This window comes from Melanotaenia boesemani, chromosome 11 (genome assembly GCF_017639745.1).
Source record: "Melanotaenia boesemani isolate fMelBoe1 chromosome 11, fMelBoe1.pri, whole genome shotgun sequence".
NCBI classification, from domain to species: domain Eukaryota; kingdom Metazoa; phylum Chordata; class Actinopteri; order Atheriniformes; family Melanotaeniidae; genus Melanotaenia; species Melanotaenia boesemani.
This window is the reverse complement of record NC_055692.1, coordinates 36,101,691-36,120,337: the sequence shown is the minus strand read 5'-3', so window position 1 is coordinate 36,120,337 and position 18,647 is coordinate 36,101,691. Positions and strand designations below refer to the sequence as shown.

At 46.5% G+C, this 18,647-nt stretch overlaps 1 protein-coding gene and 1 non-coding gene across 2 annotated transcripts; both read left to right on the top strand.

Annotated features, from left to right (window-relative positions):
- Positions 1–711: 711 nt before the first annotated feature.
- On the top strand, positions 712–15,499 carry spinb (spindlin b). The gene is given in 8 exon segments (XM_041999516.1): positions 712–837; positions 9,428–9,710; positions 9,712–9,736; positions 9,823–9,871; positions 11,064–11,158; positions 11,228–11,383; positions 11,801–12,034; positions 12,117–15,499. Coding segments are annotated over 7 exon segments (789 nt in total). The 5' UTR covers positions 712–837; positions 9,428–9,680; the 3' UTR covers positions 12,317–15,499.
- Positions 15,500–18,142: 2,643 nt separating this feature from the next.
- On the top strand, positions 18,143–18,239 carry LOC121649717. Its single transcript, XR_006012151.1, has one exon. It is a non-coding gene; the product is annotated as a small nucleolar RNA U13 (small nucleolar RNA).
- Positions 18,240–18,647: the final 408 nt, after the last annotated feature.

Below are 18,647 nucleotides of genomic sequence, written 5' to 3'. Positions count from 1 at the left end.
CGAGTTCAAGACTTTTCAGTCTTCATTGACAGTATTGACTTATTTAATATGTTTGATCACAGGGGTGTAAATTAAGATGGGAAAGAAAAGGATTTCATGTCTGATGTTTCCTCTGCCTGGAAAAAAACTGCAAAAAAGACTTTAAACTTCATAACTTGCTTTTAAGAAAATATTGGAAGGCGATACATCTGTTTGTACATGTTCTGCATGATTTGGGGCTCTGGACTTGCTTATAACTTCGTCTTTTGTTATTTATTTATTTATTTATGCTGTTTTCTTTGCCAAGACATGCTTAGAAAAGATATTTTAATCTCACTGAGGCTTTTCCTGGTTAAATAAAAGCTTAAAAAGATCATGTGTTCTGCTTGCTGGCATTATTAACAAATTATTATTGAATTTATGCATATATAATTAACTTGTCTCCGTACTTATAGGTACTTGTTGAAAAGCTAAGACTCAGAAGCACAGCCTCGCAACAAGCAGATCTGAGTTTTCACCATTGAGTCAGGATCATTGTCACCGTTTATGAACTTGTTAATTCAGAAGATTTATTTTTAAGTGAATATAAAATACTTCCATTAGCACTACAACACAGACAGACAGACAGACAGACAGACAGACAGACAGACAGATAGACAGATAGATAGATAGATAGATAGATAGATACTGCATGGAGCTCGGGGCTCTTATTCTGAATGTCGCAACCCTCTCTTCCGGTTGTCCTCCATCTTGGCGCAGCCAACTTGATGCAGTGAGGAACCAAACGGAGGCAGAGCGGATCAATTTGGAGCTTCGGCGGTTGATCGGGGTTATGCGGCGCGGCTGATTCCTGTATCGGTAAGTAACTGCGGCCTCGAGCCGCTCACACCGAACCCGGTAACGAGCTGCTCGCTCGCGCTGACGTTTTCCCGCAAAGCTCGGCGCCGTGTTTTCTACACCAGCAGACCTCCCCTCTCCCTTTGTTTGCTTGCGCCTTTTCTTGCACCGCTGCGGATTTTGTAAATAGTGGCGCAACATGGCTGCCGCGTTGCGGAGGGAAAACCAATTAGCGTTGCGCATATTTGCATATTTAGCGTGTGGAGAGCGGGGCCGCTTGTGTAACGACTGGTTAACCGTGACCTCTGGCTGGACATCTTCATCATCATCATCACCATCCTCAGTCCAAAACAAGCAGGAACTCCTCACAGCCTTCAGAGGTGCTCACATTATCCAGGAGAAAACACCGAGCAGACCGAGGACCATCTTCAGGTTCCGTCTCAGCAGAGGCGGCACCACCTCGCACAGGACCCCGGGCCAAACATCTGCTGGGGCCCCTCTCAACCTGCATGGGTTCCCAGGAGTCTAACACAACAACAGAGGAGCTGGAGAAGTTTTATCTTGTTTAATTTGACATGTGATGTCTCCCCTGGTCAGCTGAAACATGTCAGGGAGGTTTCAGTTTATTAGAGAACAGGAAACAGCTGCAGAGATTTATTAAAAGATGTAAACAGAAATGAGTCGGAACCAGTAGGTCCAGTTTTAAGAAGCTGAAAAAGTCTGAAGAAGCTTTATGTCATTTTGTCTTCAGGAATAGTTCTGGGGAGGAACCATCCCTTAATCAGACCCACTGAGGTCTGGGTTCTGGGGAGGATCCGTCCCTCCAGCAAACCTGTTGAAGTCAAGGTTCTGTGGAGGACTCATGCTCTTATCAGACCCATTGCGTGTCATGCCTCAGCCTTTCCTCCCTGTTTCCTTTCCTTAAGAACGACTTCTTGACAGCCACGTTTCCATGGAGACCATTTCTGATGAGGCTTCAGCCAACAGTAGATGGATCAGCTGAAGGTCCAGATGCATCTCTCAGGTTTCCAGCTACCAGCTGTTTGGGAATTTCCTTATTGCTGCTAAAATCCTCTTTTTTTTTGTCTGTCAGACTGGTGGATCTTTGCTGGTTTCACCAAGTGGTAACCTCCGGCGGTAAAATGTGAAGCCTGAGAGGAAGTGCAACAAAATGCAGTCCCCCCCCCCCCCCCCCCCCCCCCCCAACCACTAGGGGCTCCAAAACAACAAATCCCCATAGACTCCCATGTTAAAAAGACCAACTTCACAGTAGAAATAAACATGTTTAAAGCCTGGTACAAAAACCCATTTTAGGATTAATAGGTCAAGTTCACCTTCATGACAACTGTGAGGGGGGTCAATGTTTTCTAACTGATTCCTTTGGATGTTATTTAATCTTGAAATTCGGCATAATTAGGGGCGTGTCCTTTTGATTGACAGGTATCTAATATCTGCAGTAAGAAGGGAGAGTGCAGCACAACCGCAGTTTTTAGCCAGCTAACAGAGCGCCTTAGCTTTAGCCCGCCTACCTAAATGATGGGATTATAAAACGGTTATTCCCGTCCTCACCAGTCGCTGTATCAAAAATTATTGAAGAAGAAGACAAGACAAACACTGAAGAAGAAGTCTGGCTCATCTATTGGTTAATGCAGGACCACTTGAGTTTCCATCACAGTAGAACACGGAGCTTCTTCAGATCATGTATGTACCCTTACCTGCTATGATGTGTCAGCTATGTAACAGTGATGTCATAGCAGAAGAATAACGTGATGCAGAACCGAAGGAGGAGGAGGATGGTGGATTCTGTCTTCTCGTCATGCTTCAAACAAGCCCGGCGTGTACATGAACACGGAGCGTTTTCTGCTCTGTTCTTTTTGCCGAGTCATGCAGGAAGTTATGATTCTTTCCACCAATCAGTGGACTGCCGTGTTGTTGAGCTCCACCCTTTAGGGTCGGATCGGTAAGACTGGGACCCCAATGGAAGTGGGGCGCGTCCTGAGCCGGACCTCTAGAATCGATCCACTGCCTTTCTAGTTGGTGGACAACTGCTCCTGAGCTACAGAAGTGGTGTGAACCCACAGAAGCCGAAGTCCTTCCTCATGCTGGCGTTTTGTCTATAACGTGCACATCACAGGTGGTCAGGCGATGCTTCCCACCATCTCACAGTCCACCGCTTGCTTTGTGTTGTTAGTTAACTGTTAAACACACCAGCTTTTTTAACGTTGATTCCAAATCATACTCCACTCCTTCCTGTGAAATGCGACCTTTCCTCTGTACGAACTGGCTGCTGTGGAGCTGCTGAGCATCTCTGACGGCCTCCAACTTCTTCATGAAAAGGATGTGAAAGTGTGAAACAGGTGTTGATTGAAGCTGCTAACTTTCAGAAACGTAAGAAGGAGTCTTTAAAACAGACCGTTTCTATCGTTGCTTGCAGTTGTGCGGCTTTCTACGTCCAGGAACACACGTTGCCTTCACTGCCTCCTTCCTACGATCACCATTTAAATGAGATGAGTTTTCCCAGTCTCACTCTGGTTTGAGATGGAAAGTACCGGGCTGTGTTTGGGCTGAAAGTAGCCATTTTATCAGCATCAGAGGGCTGCGAAGCCGCTCAGCCAGCTGCGAAGGTCACCTGAAACCACCTGGAGGAGAATGATGTTTACTTCATCTGGGTTCAGGCTGTAGAAGAACATCCATGTTTGTGTTTGTTCCTCACTAGAATCTATTTATCCAGTTTGGTCTCTGAGGGTTTCACACAGACAGCAGGAGTTCGTTTTAGTTCATCATCGGGATTCTTCCACAAAACAAAATGTAGTCAAGCTAATATTAGACTGGAAAACACGTGACTTCAATTAGCTGATTAGTTTTGTAGAATAAAGTCTAAAATTGGACAAATATGCCTGTTATGTCCCTGATTCTTCTGCTTTTCGTGTTCTGGTTTAGTAATGCGTTTATTAGCCCCAGATTTTATTTAGCAAGCAGGAACAAATGATTTTCTGTTTCGTCACTGACCGACTTCGTTATATTTCTAATGTAGAACTAGGTGGGATAGAAGAGGGCTTTTCCTCCCCACTGTCTCCTGATGCAGCTCTCAGCAAAGAGATGTGATGTAATGATTTTATATGAGCACAGATGCAATGAGCTGGACTGATGTGGATCATATCAGGGATCCCCAACTCCAGTCCCCCATGCCCACTGTCCCGCAGGTGTCCCTGCTGCAACACGCCTGACTCAAATGAAAAGCCCAGTAGCAGACTGTGCAGAACTGGTCGAAGATTCATTTAATTTAAATCAGGTGTGTTGGAGCTGGAAGACATCTAAGACCTGCAGGATGGTGGGTAAGGGTTGGGGATCATTCAATTATATGATTGACTGGATAATGGGTCACCAGCCAAGAGATGCTAGTTGTTAGCTGCTGCAATGCTAACACCAGCATCTTCTGGCTAATAGACATCCAGTCTAGTAGACCAGTCTAGACAGGCTAGTTGTTAGCCTCTCTAATGCACATCAAGGATAATAGACAATGCAACAAGTAGCTGCATCAGACGCAGAAATGAGTCTCTTCAGCTGCTCAGTTATCATTCAGCCTGAGAGGTTCGTCTTTAGTTGTTTCTCAGTTTTTTGGTCTGAAGCACAAATAAAAGCTCCCAGAGCCCACAGAGTTGCAGCAATAGCAGGATTAGCAGCGTTTACACTCATCAAATTGTCCACAAATGACTGAACATGCAACAACTACACACAGCCAGTGTTTTTTTTTATTTTATTATTTTTTTGTTTCCTCAGCTGTCTGACAGACTTATAGAAAATAAATAAATTTATTTATAAATGGATTTCTGTGGATTGTGAAGCCGAACACAATCAGCTTTCAGAGTTTCAGAGATCACTAGTTTCCAGGTTGGTTTGAGTCTCCAGTACAGGTGAAAACGGTGAAGTTAATGGTCAGACAGGTTAACAGGAAGCATGTGGTGGATCTGGGTCTGTTCTGGGTCAGCAGCTACTGTTGCAGCAGGTCTGGTTCCTGTTGCAGCTGACCTGGTTCCCGCTGCAGTAGGTCTGGTTCCTGTTGCAGCTGACCTGCTTCCTGCTGCAGTAGGTCTGGTTCCTGTTGCAGCTGACCTGGTTCCTGCTGCAGGTCTGTGGTTCCCGCTGCAGCTGACCTGGTTCCTGCTGCAGTAGGTCTGGTTCCTGCTGCAGCAGGTCTGTGGTTCCTGCTGCAGCTGACCTGGTTCCTGCTGCAGCAGGTCTGGTTCCTGCTGCAGCAGGTCTGGTTCCGGTTGCAGTAGGTCTGTGGTTCCTGCTGCAGAAGATCTGTGGTTCCTGCTGCAGCAGGTCTGGTTCCGGTTGCAGTAGGTCTGTGGTTCCTGCTGCAGCTGACCTGGTGGTTCCTGCTGCAGTTGACCTGGTTCCTGCTGCAGCAGGTCTTGTTCCGGTTGCAGTAGGTCTGTGGTTCCTACTGCAGCTGAACTGGTGGTTCCTGCTGCAGTTGACCTGGTTCCTGCTGCAGCAGGTCTGGTTCCGGTTGCAGTAGGTCTGTGGTTCCTGCTGCAGCTGATCTGGTTCCTTCTGCAGTAGGTCTGTGGTTCCTGCTGCAGCTGACCTGGTTCTTGCTGCAGCAGGTCTGTGGTTCCTGCTGCAGCTGACTTGGTTCCTGCTGCAGCAGGTCTGGTTCTGGTTGCAGTAGGTCTGTGGTTCCTGCTGCAGTTGTCCTGGTTCTTGCTGCAGTAGGTCTGTGGTTCCTGCTGCAGCTGGTCTGGTTCCGGTTGCAGTAGATCTGTGGTTCCTTCTGCAGCTGACCTGGTTCCTGCTGCAGTTGACCTGGTTCCTGCTGCAGCAGGTCTGGTTCCGGTTGCAGTAGGACTGTGGTTCCTTCTGCAGTAGGTCTGTGGTTCCTGCTGCAGCAGGTCTGGTTCCGGTTGCAGTAGATCTGTGGTTCCTTCTGCAGCTGACCTGGTTCCTTCTGCAGCAGGTCTGGGGTTCCTGCTGCAGCAGACCTGGTTCTTGCTGCAGCAGGTCTGTGGTTCCTGCTGCAGCCGACCTGGTTCCTGCTGCTGTAGTTCTGTGATTCCTGCTGCAGCAGGTCTGGTTCCTGTTGCAGCAGATCTGGTTCCTGTTGCAGTAGGTCTGTGGTTCCTGCTGCAGCTGACCTGGTTCCTGCTGCAGTTGGTCTGTGGTTACTGCTGCAGCAGGTCTGTGGTTCCTGCTGCAGCTGACTTGGTTCCTGCTGCAGCAGGTCTGGTTCCGGTTGCAGTAGGTCTGTGGTTCCTGCTGCAGCTGAACTGGTGGTTCCTGCTGCAGTTGACCTGGTTCCTGCTGCAGCAGGTCTGGTTCCGGTTGCAGTAGGTCTGTGGTTCCTTCTGCAGTAGGTCTGTGGTTCCTGCTGCAGCTGACCTGGTTCCTTCTGCAGTAGGTCTGTGGTTCCTGCTGCAGCTGACCTGGTTCTTGCTGCAGCAGGTCTGTGGTTCCTGCTGCAGCTGACTTGGTTCCTGCTGCAGCAGGTCTGGTTCTGGTTGCAGTAGGTCTGTGGTTCCTGCTGCAGCTGTCCTGGTTCTTGCTGCAGCAGGTCTGGTTCCGGTTGCAGTAGATCTGTGGTTCCTTCTGCAGCTGACCTGGTTCCTGCTGCAGTGTACCTGGTTCCTGCTGCAGCAGGTCTGGTTCCGGTTGCAGTAGGTCTGTGGTTCCTTCTGCAGTAGGTCTGTGGTTCCTGCTGCAGCAGGTCTGGTTCCGGTTGCAGTAGATCTGTGGTTCCTTCTGCAGCTGACCTGGTTCCTTCTGCAGCAGGTCTGGGGTTCCTGCTGCAGCTGACCTGGTTCCTGCTGCAGTAGGTCTGTGGTTACTGCTGCAGCAGGTCTGTGGTTCCTGCTGCAGCTGCAAACATCAGGAGCTTGAATCCTCGGTGGTCGCTGCCGTGGCCATCCTGCTGTGTGCCTGCAGTAACCACTCTGCTTCCTGACTCCTCGATTATCGTTCAGACCGGCGGTTTTCTACCTGCTGGGACCTCTTCAAACAGGAAGTGAAGTCAGTGGTATAATAGTGAGCATTTTTTAACATGCTGTGATTGACTGAATGATCTAGTGATCAGACTTGAAGTGTGTCTGCTTGTTTGCATCAGGACTCGCTGCAGGTCTGACTGCAAAGTTTATTTCTTCTATAAAAAAAAAATCACTTTTTATCAGACCATATTTATCTTTGTTCATTTTAATATTAACTTATTGGTCTTTTTTTTAATTTAACCCTCCAAACTTCACCTCTGTAGGGTCCTTGTCTTGTTTCAGTGCCAATATTTTTTCTGCTTTCTTCTTCTGGTCGGCCTTTATGCTGCTATATCTATTCATACATTCATTTTACATCATTTTACTCCCAATCTGACAGCTGAGAAACATCATGTCTGATGCAGACGGGTTTATATTGGGATTAAAAGCTCCAACTGCTACAGACTGGTTTAGAATTTTTTAAAATTATAATAATAACAAGCGGACCAACAATACAAAAACAATAAATAGATAGAATGATGGATAGCTAGCTAGCCAGCTAGTTTATTAGCGGCGAGAGATGGAAGCTAAATGTCAGACGTCTGATTGAAGCAGTGATTCTCCTCAGAAAGAATGATGAGAAGACGTTTAGCTGTTCCTGTTTCCTGATGGATAGAAACTGCTTCTCCTCCTCCTGCTTCTCCTGCTTCTCCTCCTCCAGGCTGTTAAGTTTTTATAATAAAAGGACTAAATGTAAACCTGGTCTAGAGGAAAGGGACCTTAGATCAGGGCTGCTGGGATCTGGTGCAGAATGAAAATAGACTCTTCTCCACACATCTGACTCCAACGTTTGAATTCCCTCGTTTACGTCATTCAGCTCTGCAGAGGCTGCTAACGAGACATTCGTTTGATTCAGGTGTGTTGGAGAAGGGACACATCTAGAGGTTGCAGGATAGTAGATAATGAGGACTTGGTCACCTTCTGTAAAGTAGAAGTTATGAATCTGTCGTAGGTCTTAACCGTAGGGGTAAGACCTACAACTAACAAAAACTTTCTCCTCCTCATGTTGTTCTAACAGTGAAACTGATCCATCAGCCTCACGGGTAAGAAGGCTTTTTGAGGGGCTGCGTGCTGAGCCCTCCAATACACTCTTTTCTACCCTTTATTATATATATTTTACACGTCTATTCATTTGTGGGCATTGTCACTGTTGCTCTGTCCTGTGAACTCGAACATGCGAACATGCAGGGGCGTGCCTGTTCGGACGGCAACAGTAACCAAGGAAACAGCTGTTGACACACTTCATGAAAAAAAAGACTGTTCACGTTTCCCATTTCACATCCAAGGAGTAATTTTTTTTACTGTGGACAGTTGTGAGAGAATCAGGAGGCTTCATGACAGGACAGGCCCAGATAAGCAGCTGGAAAACGAGCCCAAAGTCGCTGAAACTGGCAGGTTTAGCATCTCTGCTGCCTTTTTCTGGTGCAGTTGTCTGCTTTGTTTGGTCTCGCTGGCAGTTTACCGCCTCACACACTGATTGGCTGTGCATCATGTGGGATGGCTTACCTCACGTCCAATTGGTCTGCGTGTTTCCTGACCACTACCGGAGTAAAAGCACCCCGTCAGATTTTATATTTTAACTCCGGATCCATGTGGGACAGGTTCTGGATCCGGTCTGCAGTCTACTTGTTAGTGACCTCTGCTTTAGCTGATCTACGTAAGTTTTCCAGACATTTCTATCCGTCCAGGAGGTTTACAATCCAGCCACTAAATGTAGTTTTATTCAGAGAGTCTATCTGGTAAATCCACAATGATCCATGATAACAGCATTATTTACCACATTTCATCATAAAAACATCACCATCACTACTATGTTGCTAAGAGACCTCTATTTAGACCTGGACATGATGATGAAGCCACTTCCTGTCAGACTTTCCACCAATCAGAGAGCTTAGATTGACGGTAACGTCCAATCAGGAGCAGCCAAAGATCAACCAGTGGGCAGAAAGTTCTATGTGTGTGTGAAAAGAAGAAAAATAATGCTCCTCTATGGCTGGAATAAAGCCAAGAAGACGTTTCTGATGCACGGTGGCGCCACAAAGCAGCTGAGCTGGAGTTGGTTTAGTGAGGATAGCAGGTAAATAGTAGCAGGAATAACTGGAAATGAGGAAAAAGTGGAAACATGGAAATAGTTTCTGTTGTGTGTTTGTTTCAATAACAATATTTTTTATAAAAGCTTTTGTGGCTCCATGATCTTTAATTTATCTCCATCAGCTGCTCAGCTCAGGGATTCTAAACAACGTTTAACCTGATCACTGAAAACTCCGACATGATCCAAGTCCCGATTTGGTCCCAGCCAAAGGTTCATTACACACTTTTTCTACATCTTTTAGCCTTGGATCCATTCCCGTGACTTCATGAGGAACCCTGAAGGAACCTCCATCAGGTTCATGATTTAAATGATTGAAACAACAAAAACATGAGGAATTTTCCAGAAATCGTCACCATCAGCTGGTGGACCACCAAGTCCTGATACACAGGGCTGATGAAAAGGATGACACGTCACCTGAATATAAACATCAGGGATGAGATGAGTGTGTGTACCTCCAGGTGTTGATGTGTCACCGTCTGGTTTCTCTCCCCAGAATCGAACCTCCGTCTCCTCACCGAGTCCAGCAGCTGCTGTCGTCTCAGTCTCCAGGCGTTAGTCTGCACCTGTCCCGAATGCACCATCTCCAGAGCCCGGCCTAATTCCTGGTGCTCTTTCACTCCCACCTCCTTCTCCCTCCTTTCCCTACCCTCCCCCCTCCTGCCCCCCTCCTCCATCCTCGCCCTCCCCCCTCACCCCCAGCCGCTGCCACTCAGCCAGACTCAGACCAGGTGCCCCTCCACAGGTGGATGAATGAAGACCCCATTCAAGAGCCCAGCGGCCCCGCGGGCCCGAGCAGATGGGGGTGAGTTTTTCTACCCCGGATCTGAGCCGATGATCCAGCAGGTGATGACGTCAAGCTAAAAACGTGTGTGTGTGTGTGTGTTTCAGGACATGCAGGCGTGTCTGCGAACATGATGAAGAAGAAGAACTCACATAAGTAAGTTCTGTGATGAAGAGCAGATTTGACTTCCTGGTTTTTCCAGCAGGACCAGACAGGAGCGTTGAGTTTGTTGGTTCTTTACGTTCACTCATGAAGCAGAAGAAGAAGAAGCTCCAACAGGAAGTGCATCGAGTTGCTGCCGTGTGATTGGCTGATTAGATTTGTGTGAGCAAGTGAACAGGTGGAGCTGAAAAAGTGGAAGTTCGTGTTCTTTATGTTGATAAGTGTTGCATGTTTAGTTGAAGAATGAAGCTGGTGTGTCTGGCCACACGTCAAAACACACACACACACTACTTACTGTAAAACACTGAGCAGAAGGCAAACTGAAAGCATCTGGAAAGAGACCTAGAAGGAAGCTTTTTCTCCTGCTTACCCATCAGCGCGAGAACACACACTCTGCTCACACACTTGGCTCGCCCAGCTTGAAAACACACACTCGGCTTGCCCAACGGCGAGAAGACACACTCCTCTCCACGGGCACTGCAACCCAGCAGCATCTGCACAGATGTGAGCAGCTCCTTTGACCGAGCAGAAGTCGAGTCATAAAGATTTTATGGTTGTAAATAAATGTTTGCAAATAATTCCAGAGTTTGTAATTGTACGTGAAGCTTTGTCACGCTGAGAAATCCAACTTCGTGAAGTTTTACAACAGAATCTGTGTTGCTGTAAAAAAAAAACACCATCTGTAAATAAAAACAAACATCTGTTCATAGATGCAGAGAACGGCAGCTTTCCAGACTCCAAACAGCTGTTTCTCTGTCGTTACACCACTATCTGATTGGCTGATGACAAATGAAGCTGTCCAATCAGAGAGCAGATGGCTTCCTGTCCCCCAGCACTGCTGGGGCAAAACCAGAACTGGGTCTTTTACATGGTTCTGGTTCTGGCTACAGCTACATTCTGGAGTTTCAGAACCTCTGTGCTTTCTGGTGAAACAGCCCGTGTTCAGACCAGTTTAACCAGAACCAAAGTGGAAGCACTTTACTTCACAGAAGTAAACATCAACATTGTGGAGATTTGGTCCTGGAAAAAAATAGGGAAGTCTGAGGGAATTTCGGGATGTCAACAGAGAAGTTAATAATTATTATTTATAGAAAAAAAAACTTTACATTTAAAACAAGTATTTCTTTTGTAAAAAAATAAAAGTTTTATCATGCAAATGCTTCCCTCTTTCCCTCCATCCCTGCAGGAAGCAGAGGACCGGGGTGGGTCTCGGAAAGACTCTGGCCCAGCCCAGAAGGAACATTGTTGGCTGCAGGATCCAGCACATCTGGAAAGAAGGCAGTAAGTTGGACTTGGAGGTTTCAATCGTCTCGTCATCATGTCATCACTAAATCATGTGTGTCCTCTCAGGTAAGTCGTCTCAGTGGAAGGGGACAGTCCTGGACCAGGTTCCTGTTAACCCCTCCCTCTACCTGATCAAATACGACGGCTTTGACTGCATCTACGGCCTGGAGCTGTACACGGACGAGCGGGTGGTGGGGCTGGAGGTGCTGCCCGACAGAGTGGGTGAGGAGCCGCCGTCAGACCCTCTCCATTGGTCCAGGTTTAAGATCCTGAGAGCGGTCCAGACTCCTTTCAGGTCCTGGTTTAAGATCCTGAGGATGGTACAGACTTTGTTCAGGTCCAGGTTTAAGATCCTGAGAGTGGTCCAGACTCCTTTCAGGTCCAGGTTTAAGATCCTGAGAACAGAGTGATCCTGAGAATGGAGGGATCCTGACAAGGTTTCTGACTCCATTCAGGTCCAGGCTTAAGATCCTAGAAACCGTCCTAACTCCTTTCAGGTTCAGGTTTAAAATCCTGAGAGTGGTCCCGACTTTGTTCAGGTCCAGGTTTAGGACCCTGGCAGGAAGAGTTGGGTGAAGGAAGGAGGGAATTGAGTTGTTGAGGTTTACCTGTAAACCTGGTGTTCTGTGATTGGTCCAGCTCAGGCCCGTGTGAGCGACTCGATGCTGGCGGAGACCATGATCGGTAAGGCGGTGGAGCACATGTTCGAGACGGAGGACGGGCCGAAGGAGGAGTGGAGGGGGATGGTGCTGGCCCGGGCGCCCATCATGACGTCCTGGTTCTACATCACGTACGAGAAGGACCCGGTTCTCTACATGTACCAGCTGCTGGACGACTACAAGGAGGGAGACCTGCGCATCATGCCCGACTCCAGTCAGTGTCGGTGGACCTCCACGGCTCATCAGTCTGGTTTTTCTCTGGTGTCCCGCTGACGTTTGTGTGTTTGTGTGTGCAGACGACAGTGTGGCGGCGGAGCGGGAGCCCGGCGAGGTGGTGGACAGTCTGGTGGGCAAACAGGTGGAGTACGCCAAAGAGGACGGCGGGAAGCGCTCCGGGATGGTGATCCACCAGGTGGAGGCCAAGCCCTCCGTCTACTTCATCAAATTCGACGACGATTTCCACATCTACGTCTACGACCTGGTCAAGACCTCCTAAGACCAGAAAGACAAACTTCCCCACCCATCCACCCACCCACCCACCCAGCAAACCCCCCCCCCACAACCAGGGTTTAGGACATCCCGAGTGAACAGAGATGTCTTCTGTCTTTCATAAGACGCCTTAAAACCAGGAAGAAGTGCAGAGTCCTTCAGACCAGCTCCACCTTCTCACCCATCCTTTCTGTCTGACTTCCTTTAAAATGGCCTCTGCACCCCAAAAACAAAAACCCCACCCTCCTGAGGCACACAGATGCAGCACAAACACAGACCTCCTCCCCGAAACCCTGATGGATCCTCTGGGACCTGGGAGTTTTCCTGGGTTAATGACGGGACTCCAGGAACTGTCACCACAAAGGTCTGCATCAGCTTCTCCGGTTTCTGGTTCGGACTCAGTTCCACGGTTTCCCATCCAAGTTCATCTCTGTGCCAAACACACGTTGACATTATTCCTCGTAGCCCCTGATTTTCCCGCCTCCTGTGGATCGTAGCCCACGCAGCATCCAGGAGCTCGTTACGTCTCTGCAGCAGCTTCTGCTCATGGATGTGGTTTAAAGTGTCTTTTTAGCCTCATGCGACACAACGCTGTCTTCTAAACCTGAACCATCCGGTAAAAATGAGAAAAGAGAAACTTTCCAAAGATTTCTGAACATTTCCCGACTAATAATTGTAGGAAGTGGTGACGTTGCGTAACCCTGCTGTCCTGTACAGTCTCCTCTGTCTATATGTTGATATGAGCGGGCGCATCCTGGTGGCTGCTCTGTATATGCTGTTCTCTGCTTTCTGTTCGTCCTGTGGAAGCGGCTTCTGACCCACGTAGCTGTAGGATGCTTGTCTCTGCTTGGTCCGGCGGGGGCCTCGTTCCTGGACCCTGGATCAGTCGCTGTTTGTGGCTTGTAGCTGTTCAGCGTCAGGTTTTTATGGAGTTCTTGGGCCAGGGTGGTGGGTAGCAGAATATTCTCTGTTCCACCTCTTCAGGCTCCTTTTTCTGCTTCTGGAAGCGAGACGGTCCGAGTCTGGTGCCTGGTTCTGATCAGTTCTTCAGTTCTAGTGCAAACCGCTTTTATTTGTGGGTCTAGAGGAGAAACGGATCATTTGACCTCCTTATTGGCTCTAGATCTGACGCCAGGAAGCTGGAACTGGAAGAATCAAGATCTGTGGACCAAATGAATCTTATTTGGAAATGAAAACGTAATCACTCCGATTCTGTTAACACTTTTTACTGGGATGTTATTTTAGATGGTTTCCATAAAAATGTTTTAAAAGTTCTAGATCACACATCTGAAGGTTCAGTCCTCTCTCCAGGTTCATTTCTTTTACTTCTGAGTCTTTTCTTTATTAAAATGAGTCATGAGTCGTTCTGAATCTGCATTGAACACATTTTCTGGATAAATTCTGGTTCTGGATCTAGACTCCAGCCTTTTCATGGGTCTCCGTCTAAAACCAGATGTTGTCTCTGATCCTTCCACCGCCTCATTTCTGTGCTCCGATTCTTGGAAAGTTTGTGGTCAAGACGAGTAAAAATCCTAGAAAATGAGGCTTTTCTGACCAATGAGGACCATTTAGTTCTGAACCAGCGTTTTCTGCTTGGACTGAATTCTTCCTGGTTTTCGTGAAGAAAACTTTGGTTCCAGCTACATCTTCAGAATCCTTTTCTTCTTCTGTGAATCTGCTCTGGCTGTGAGGATGTAACTTCAGTGCGTATGACCGTAAACCCACCACGCCGCGCTGACCGCCGGTCGCTCCGTGACGGACGGAGGACTTGAGGAGCATCAACGATCCTTTTCGATATATTTTAGGAGAAATCTGGCTTTGATATATTTGGATATTTGTGTTTCCAGTTTAGTGTTAGAAATCTGTTCCACTATATTTATTCAATACATTTCTTAACTAAAATAAAAAAAATCCAAAAATCACAATTAAAATGTTTGTTTAAGAAGTAATCTGAGATAATCTGAATCACCTTTGGGAGGATTTCTGAGGCTTTATGACTCATTTTCCATCAGTTGCTTTATTTAATTTATTTTCTAGAACCTATTTTCCATGTTTGATGCTCTATTGTCCCATTTTAGAACAAATCCAGCATGAACGTGAAGCCAGAAGTTAAACGTGCTTTTATTCCAGAATCAGATTTTCCTGTGGACCCTCATCCCGGAGTGTGATCTTATGGAAAACCTTCAGCCTGAGAGCGTCCTCCTGTCTCAGATGTAAAACACGCAGCTTCACTCAGATTTAAATCACATTTAGTATAAATCTGGACTTCAGTGTCGTTTATCTTTAACATTGGAAGCGTTTTATAAATAAGCTGTTGGAATGTTTCCTTTCAGATCTGGACCGTGGTGCAGACCCACAACTACAAAATCCAGACCAGCAGTTATTCTAGAAATCCAAGTTATTCATTTAGTACATTTCCTGCTCTGCAAATGAAAGTTCCACATTTTCCCCAAGTTATTCCAGATTTTATCAACGAGGACGGCGTGGTCTAGAAGAGCTCACGCAGGAGGAGGACGCTTGCACATCTAGAAAAGGAAGATTTTTCTTTCTAGAAAACGGGAGGAACAGGACTCGGTCTGGAATGTGACCCGCCACTCGTATGAGCGTCATTCCAGCCTGAAGAGCCTGCAGGGCCTCCAGAACCTTCCTGGTTTCCCTGCATCCTCGCTGTCGTCTTCTCCATCTTTCCCAGATTTCAGCCGTTCAGTCTGATTCTTGGAGGCGGAGTTTAACCCCACCCGTCTGGGACCAGCCGGACCCTTGTGAGGTGGATGTTTTCCAGAAAGCCTGGATGTGTGTGTGTGTGTGTGTGGGTTTCTGCTCAGGCGTGTTGTTTTTGCATGCTCATCCTGGCTCCGTGTAAATTGCTGTTTGTTGCATGTTGTGGAGTTTTCTGTCTGTTGAAGCTTCGCCTGCTTTTTCTTTTATTTCTACTTTCATTTTGTACTTTGTGTCCCACAGGCTGCTTTTCTTTTGGGCTATTGATGCAAGATGATTTAAAAATAAAAAAGCAACTCTCTGACACAGAAGTGACGGCGAAGCAGGAGAACATGTGGAGATGATGATGATGATGATGCTGTCTCTTCTGTTGTTTGGATGGATTGTTGCAGAGTGCCAACTACAGAAGCCGTGTTGTACAGCAGTGACAAGCTCACCGTATTTACTAAAATAAAGCATTCCTGTTTTTTCACTGGTGTCGCTCTTCTTTGTTTTCTCCTTCACGCCTGGACTCACTCTGAGCCGAGAACCGAAGAATCAGCAGGTCTGGCGTCTCTGTTCTCCCACCAGAGGCAGAAGTTGTGTGGGCCACCTGGCAAAAAAAAGAAGAAATAAAAACCAGAAATCTTACTCTGATACCTGGTTGGACCTCCTTTATCTCTGATTGCAGTAGCTTCTCTGTGGCATCGTTTCTAGAAGCTTCTGCAATGTCACCACATTTATTTCCAACCAGAGTTGCATTAATTTTTCTCCAAGATCTGGTATTGATGACGGAGAGTCTGACCACTGCACAAAGCCTTCTCCAGCACATCCCAGAGATCCTCCATGGGGTTCAGGTCTGGACTCTGGTGGCCGATCCATGTGTGGAAATGATGTCTCCTGTTCCCTGAACCACTCTTTCACAATCTGAGCCCCATGAATCCTGCACTGTGCCATCAGGGAAGAAGGTATAACCTGCTCATTCAGGATATTCAGGTATCAGCTGACCTCATTCTTTGGACATAATGTTGCTGAACCTAGACCCGAACCCAGACCTGAACCTAGACCTGACCCACTGCAGCAACCCCAGATCATAGACTGTCTCCACAGGCTTTATTTCATTAGACATGATGCTGAATCCCTTCATCCTCCTCTCTTCTTACCCTGATGCTCCATCACTCTGGACCAAGGTAGATCTGGACTCATCAGACCACATGGCCTTCTTCCGTGGCTCCAGAGTCCAGTCTTTATGCTCCCTAGAGACCTGAAGCCTTTTTCTCCGGTTAGCCTCACTGGTTAGTGGCTTTCTTCTGGCTCCACAGCTGTTCAGTTCCTTGAGTTCCTTCACATTGTTCATGAGGAAATGTTCTAACTTTCACTATTAAACATGGTTCTGAGATCTACTGCTGTTTTTCTTCCATCTGGTTCCACCGATCACCATCATTCAGAATGTTTTTCTGACCACATTTCTTCCTGGAAGACGACGGTTCCCTCCACCCTTCCAGTTTTAATAATGTGTTGCACAGTTCTGAACCCAGTTCTAGTAGTTTCTGCTTCTGCTTTGATGTTTTCTCTGCTTGATACCAACGATCTGACCCTTCTTAACATTTCCACGACCACGGATGTGTCTTTCCACATGGTTAAGACATGAGAAGCTGCTCGTTGCATCAGTTGTGGTTAAATAACCTGTTAAAACTGGAAGATGAGCACCCTGCAGGAATCATCTTCGACCGAGGCTCCGACCTGTTAGCTTAGTTAAATCCAGGTGACGACTTTCCTTTAGGGGGCCAAAATAAATAACCTTTATATATCAAATGTCAGACAAGATATGCAACAAGTGGCAACAAATATTTAAGAATTTTTAAAACTATTTTTACCATTAATTCTTCAAAGACTCCACCAAACTCTGAGTGGTTGGTAGAAAGACAAGATGGTGAATTAAGGTCAGGCTTGTTTAAGGGCTACAGAGTGAGACCACCACACAAGCATGACTTCGCTCCTTGCTAAAGAGGGGCCCTGCTCTGGTTAAATTCTGAAATAAGGGGTCTGGTTAAATGCCTGCAGGTGGCCACTGTTCTCTCATGGACACCTGTAGATGTACTGGGACATAAAAACTGGGATGTGAGATGGACTCCAGTTGGTAAAGCACAAGAACATTGCATGACTGCATCCTTAATACAGGATGTAGGTGAGGGTGTGTGAATCATAATCAAATTCATTTAACAAAGTGACACCTGAAGGGAAAACGGTGGACACCACCTTTTCCATATTTTTATGGGGGATGGGGGCCTGTTGACACCAAAGGAGGACGACCCCACTGGGTCAGCACAGTTACACATAACTCAGTAAAACTAATTAATAACCTAAAATGTATTGTTGTATGTAGTCAGACTAATTTTGAAATGATCTAGATTAATGCTTCTCAAACTTTTTTCAACATTGTACCCCCTGCGGAAAAAGCTTTCAGCCAAATACGCCCTAAACCGGGCATGTCAGACTAATTTTAGTCCAGTTTTTCTATTCTATTCTACAGTCATTTAGCAGACGCTTTTATCCAAAGCGACTTACATTCAGCTGAAGATTGAAGACTTCTGAAAGAAATGACAGACAGCTTCTTTCAGAAGCTTCAAACTTTAGGAAATGGTAAACTTTGGTGACGAATAAGGCTGCACAGACCAAATATTCACTTTTGCTCAGTAGAACTGGACCAGCTCTGGTTCTGACTCATTGACTGGATTTATATTATGCGTGGACATGTTTCAGTGAAGCACCGCAGCTGTTTCCAGTTTTCCTTGTAAACGCATGAAGAAAAACGGCTTGGTAAAAACACAATCTGTGCTTCAAGTCCACAAACTAAATTCTTTGTCAGGCTGCAGTTCCTACTCTGAGCACCAGATGTCGCTGTAGCTCAAGTTAAATTGCGCTTATTCCCATAATCCACCTCGTCTGGTCGGTTAAATATCTGCTCACAAAACTAAATACTTCACAATAAATTAGATTTTTACCACGTAGTTTACGGGTTAAAGCTTCTTATTAATAAAACCCGTGGAGAAGAAAATGGTCATGTTTAGGAAACCGTCGGTCAGAAAGCTGGAGCGGAACTATAGAAACGTTCAGCGCAACGACTTATTTTATGATCTAACCGGTTCATGCAGATGATGATTGGTGTGTTCACGGAACATCTGTGAAAGGTGCTGCCACTTGTTACGCATAGCGCCTCAGCCTGTCTGATCCTGAACCTGCAAGTAAAGACCTTTATGAGAAGGTATAACGTTAATTGTGGAGAAGGAAATTAACAACATTGAGTAACGCTCTTCCTATGATTAGTTTTCTTCTTTCTCCTAAATTAGGGCTACTCAATTCGGTCCTATGAGGGCCGCAATCCAGCAGGTTTTCCGTGTATCCCTGCTTCAACACACCTGATTCAAACAAATTAGTTATTGTGCAGAACTTGATTGGCTGTTAGATCCATTTATTTGATGCACATGTGCTGAAGCAGGGATACATGGAAAACCTGCTGGATTGCGGCCCTCATAGGACCGAATTGAATAGCCCTGTCCTAAATGGATAAGCCACTCTTCTTTATCATCAACAATTAGTTCATGTTGTTCGATGTTAGTTTTTCTAGACTGCGTTGCCCG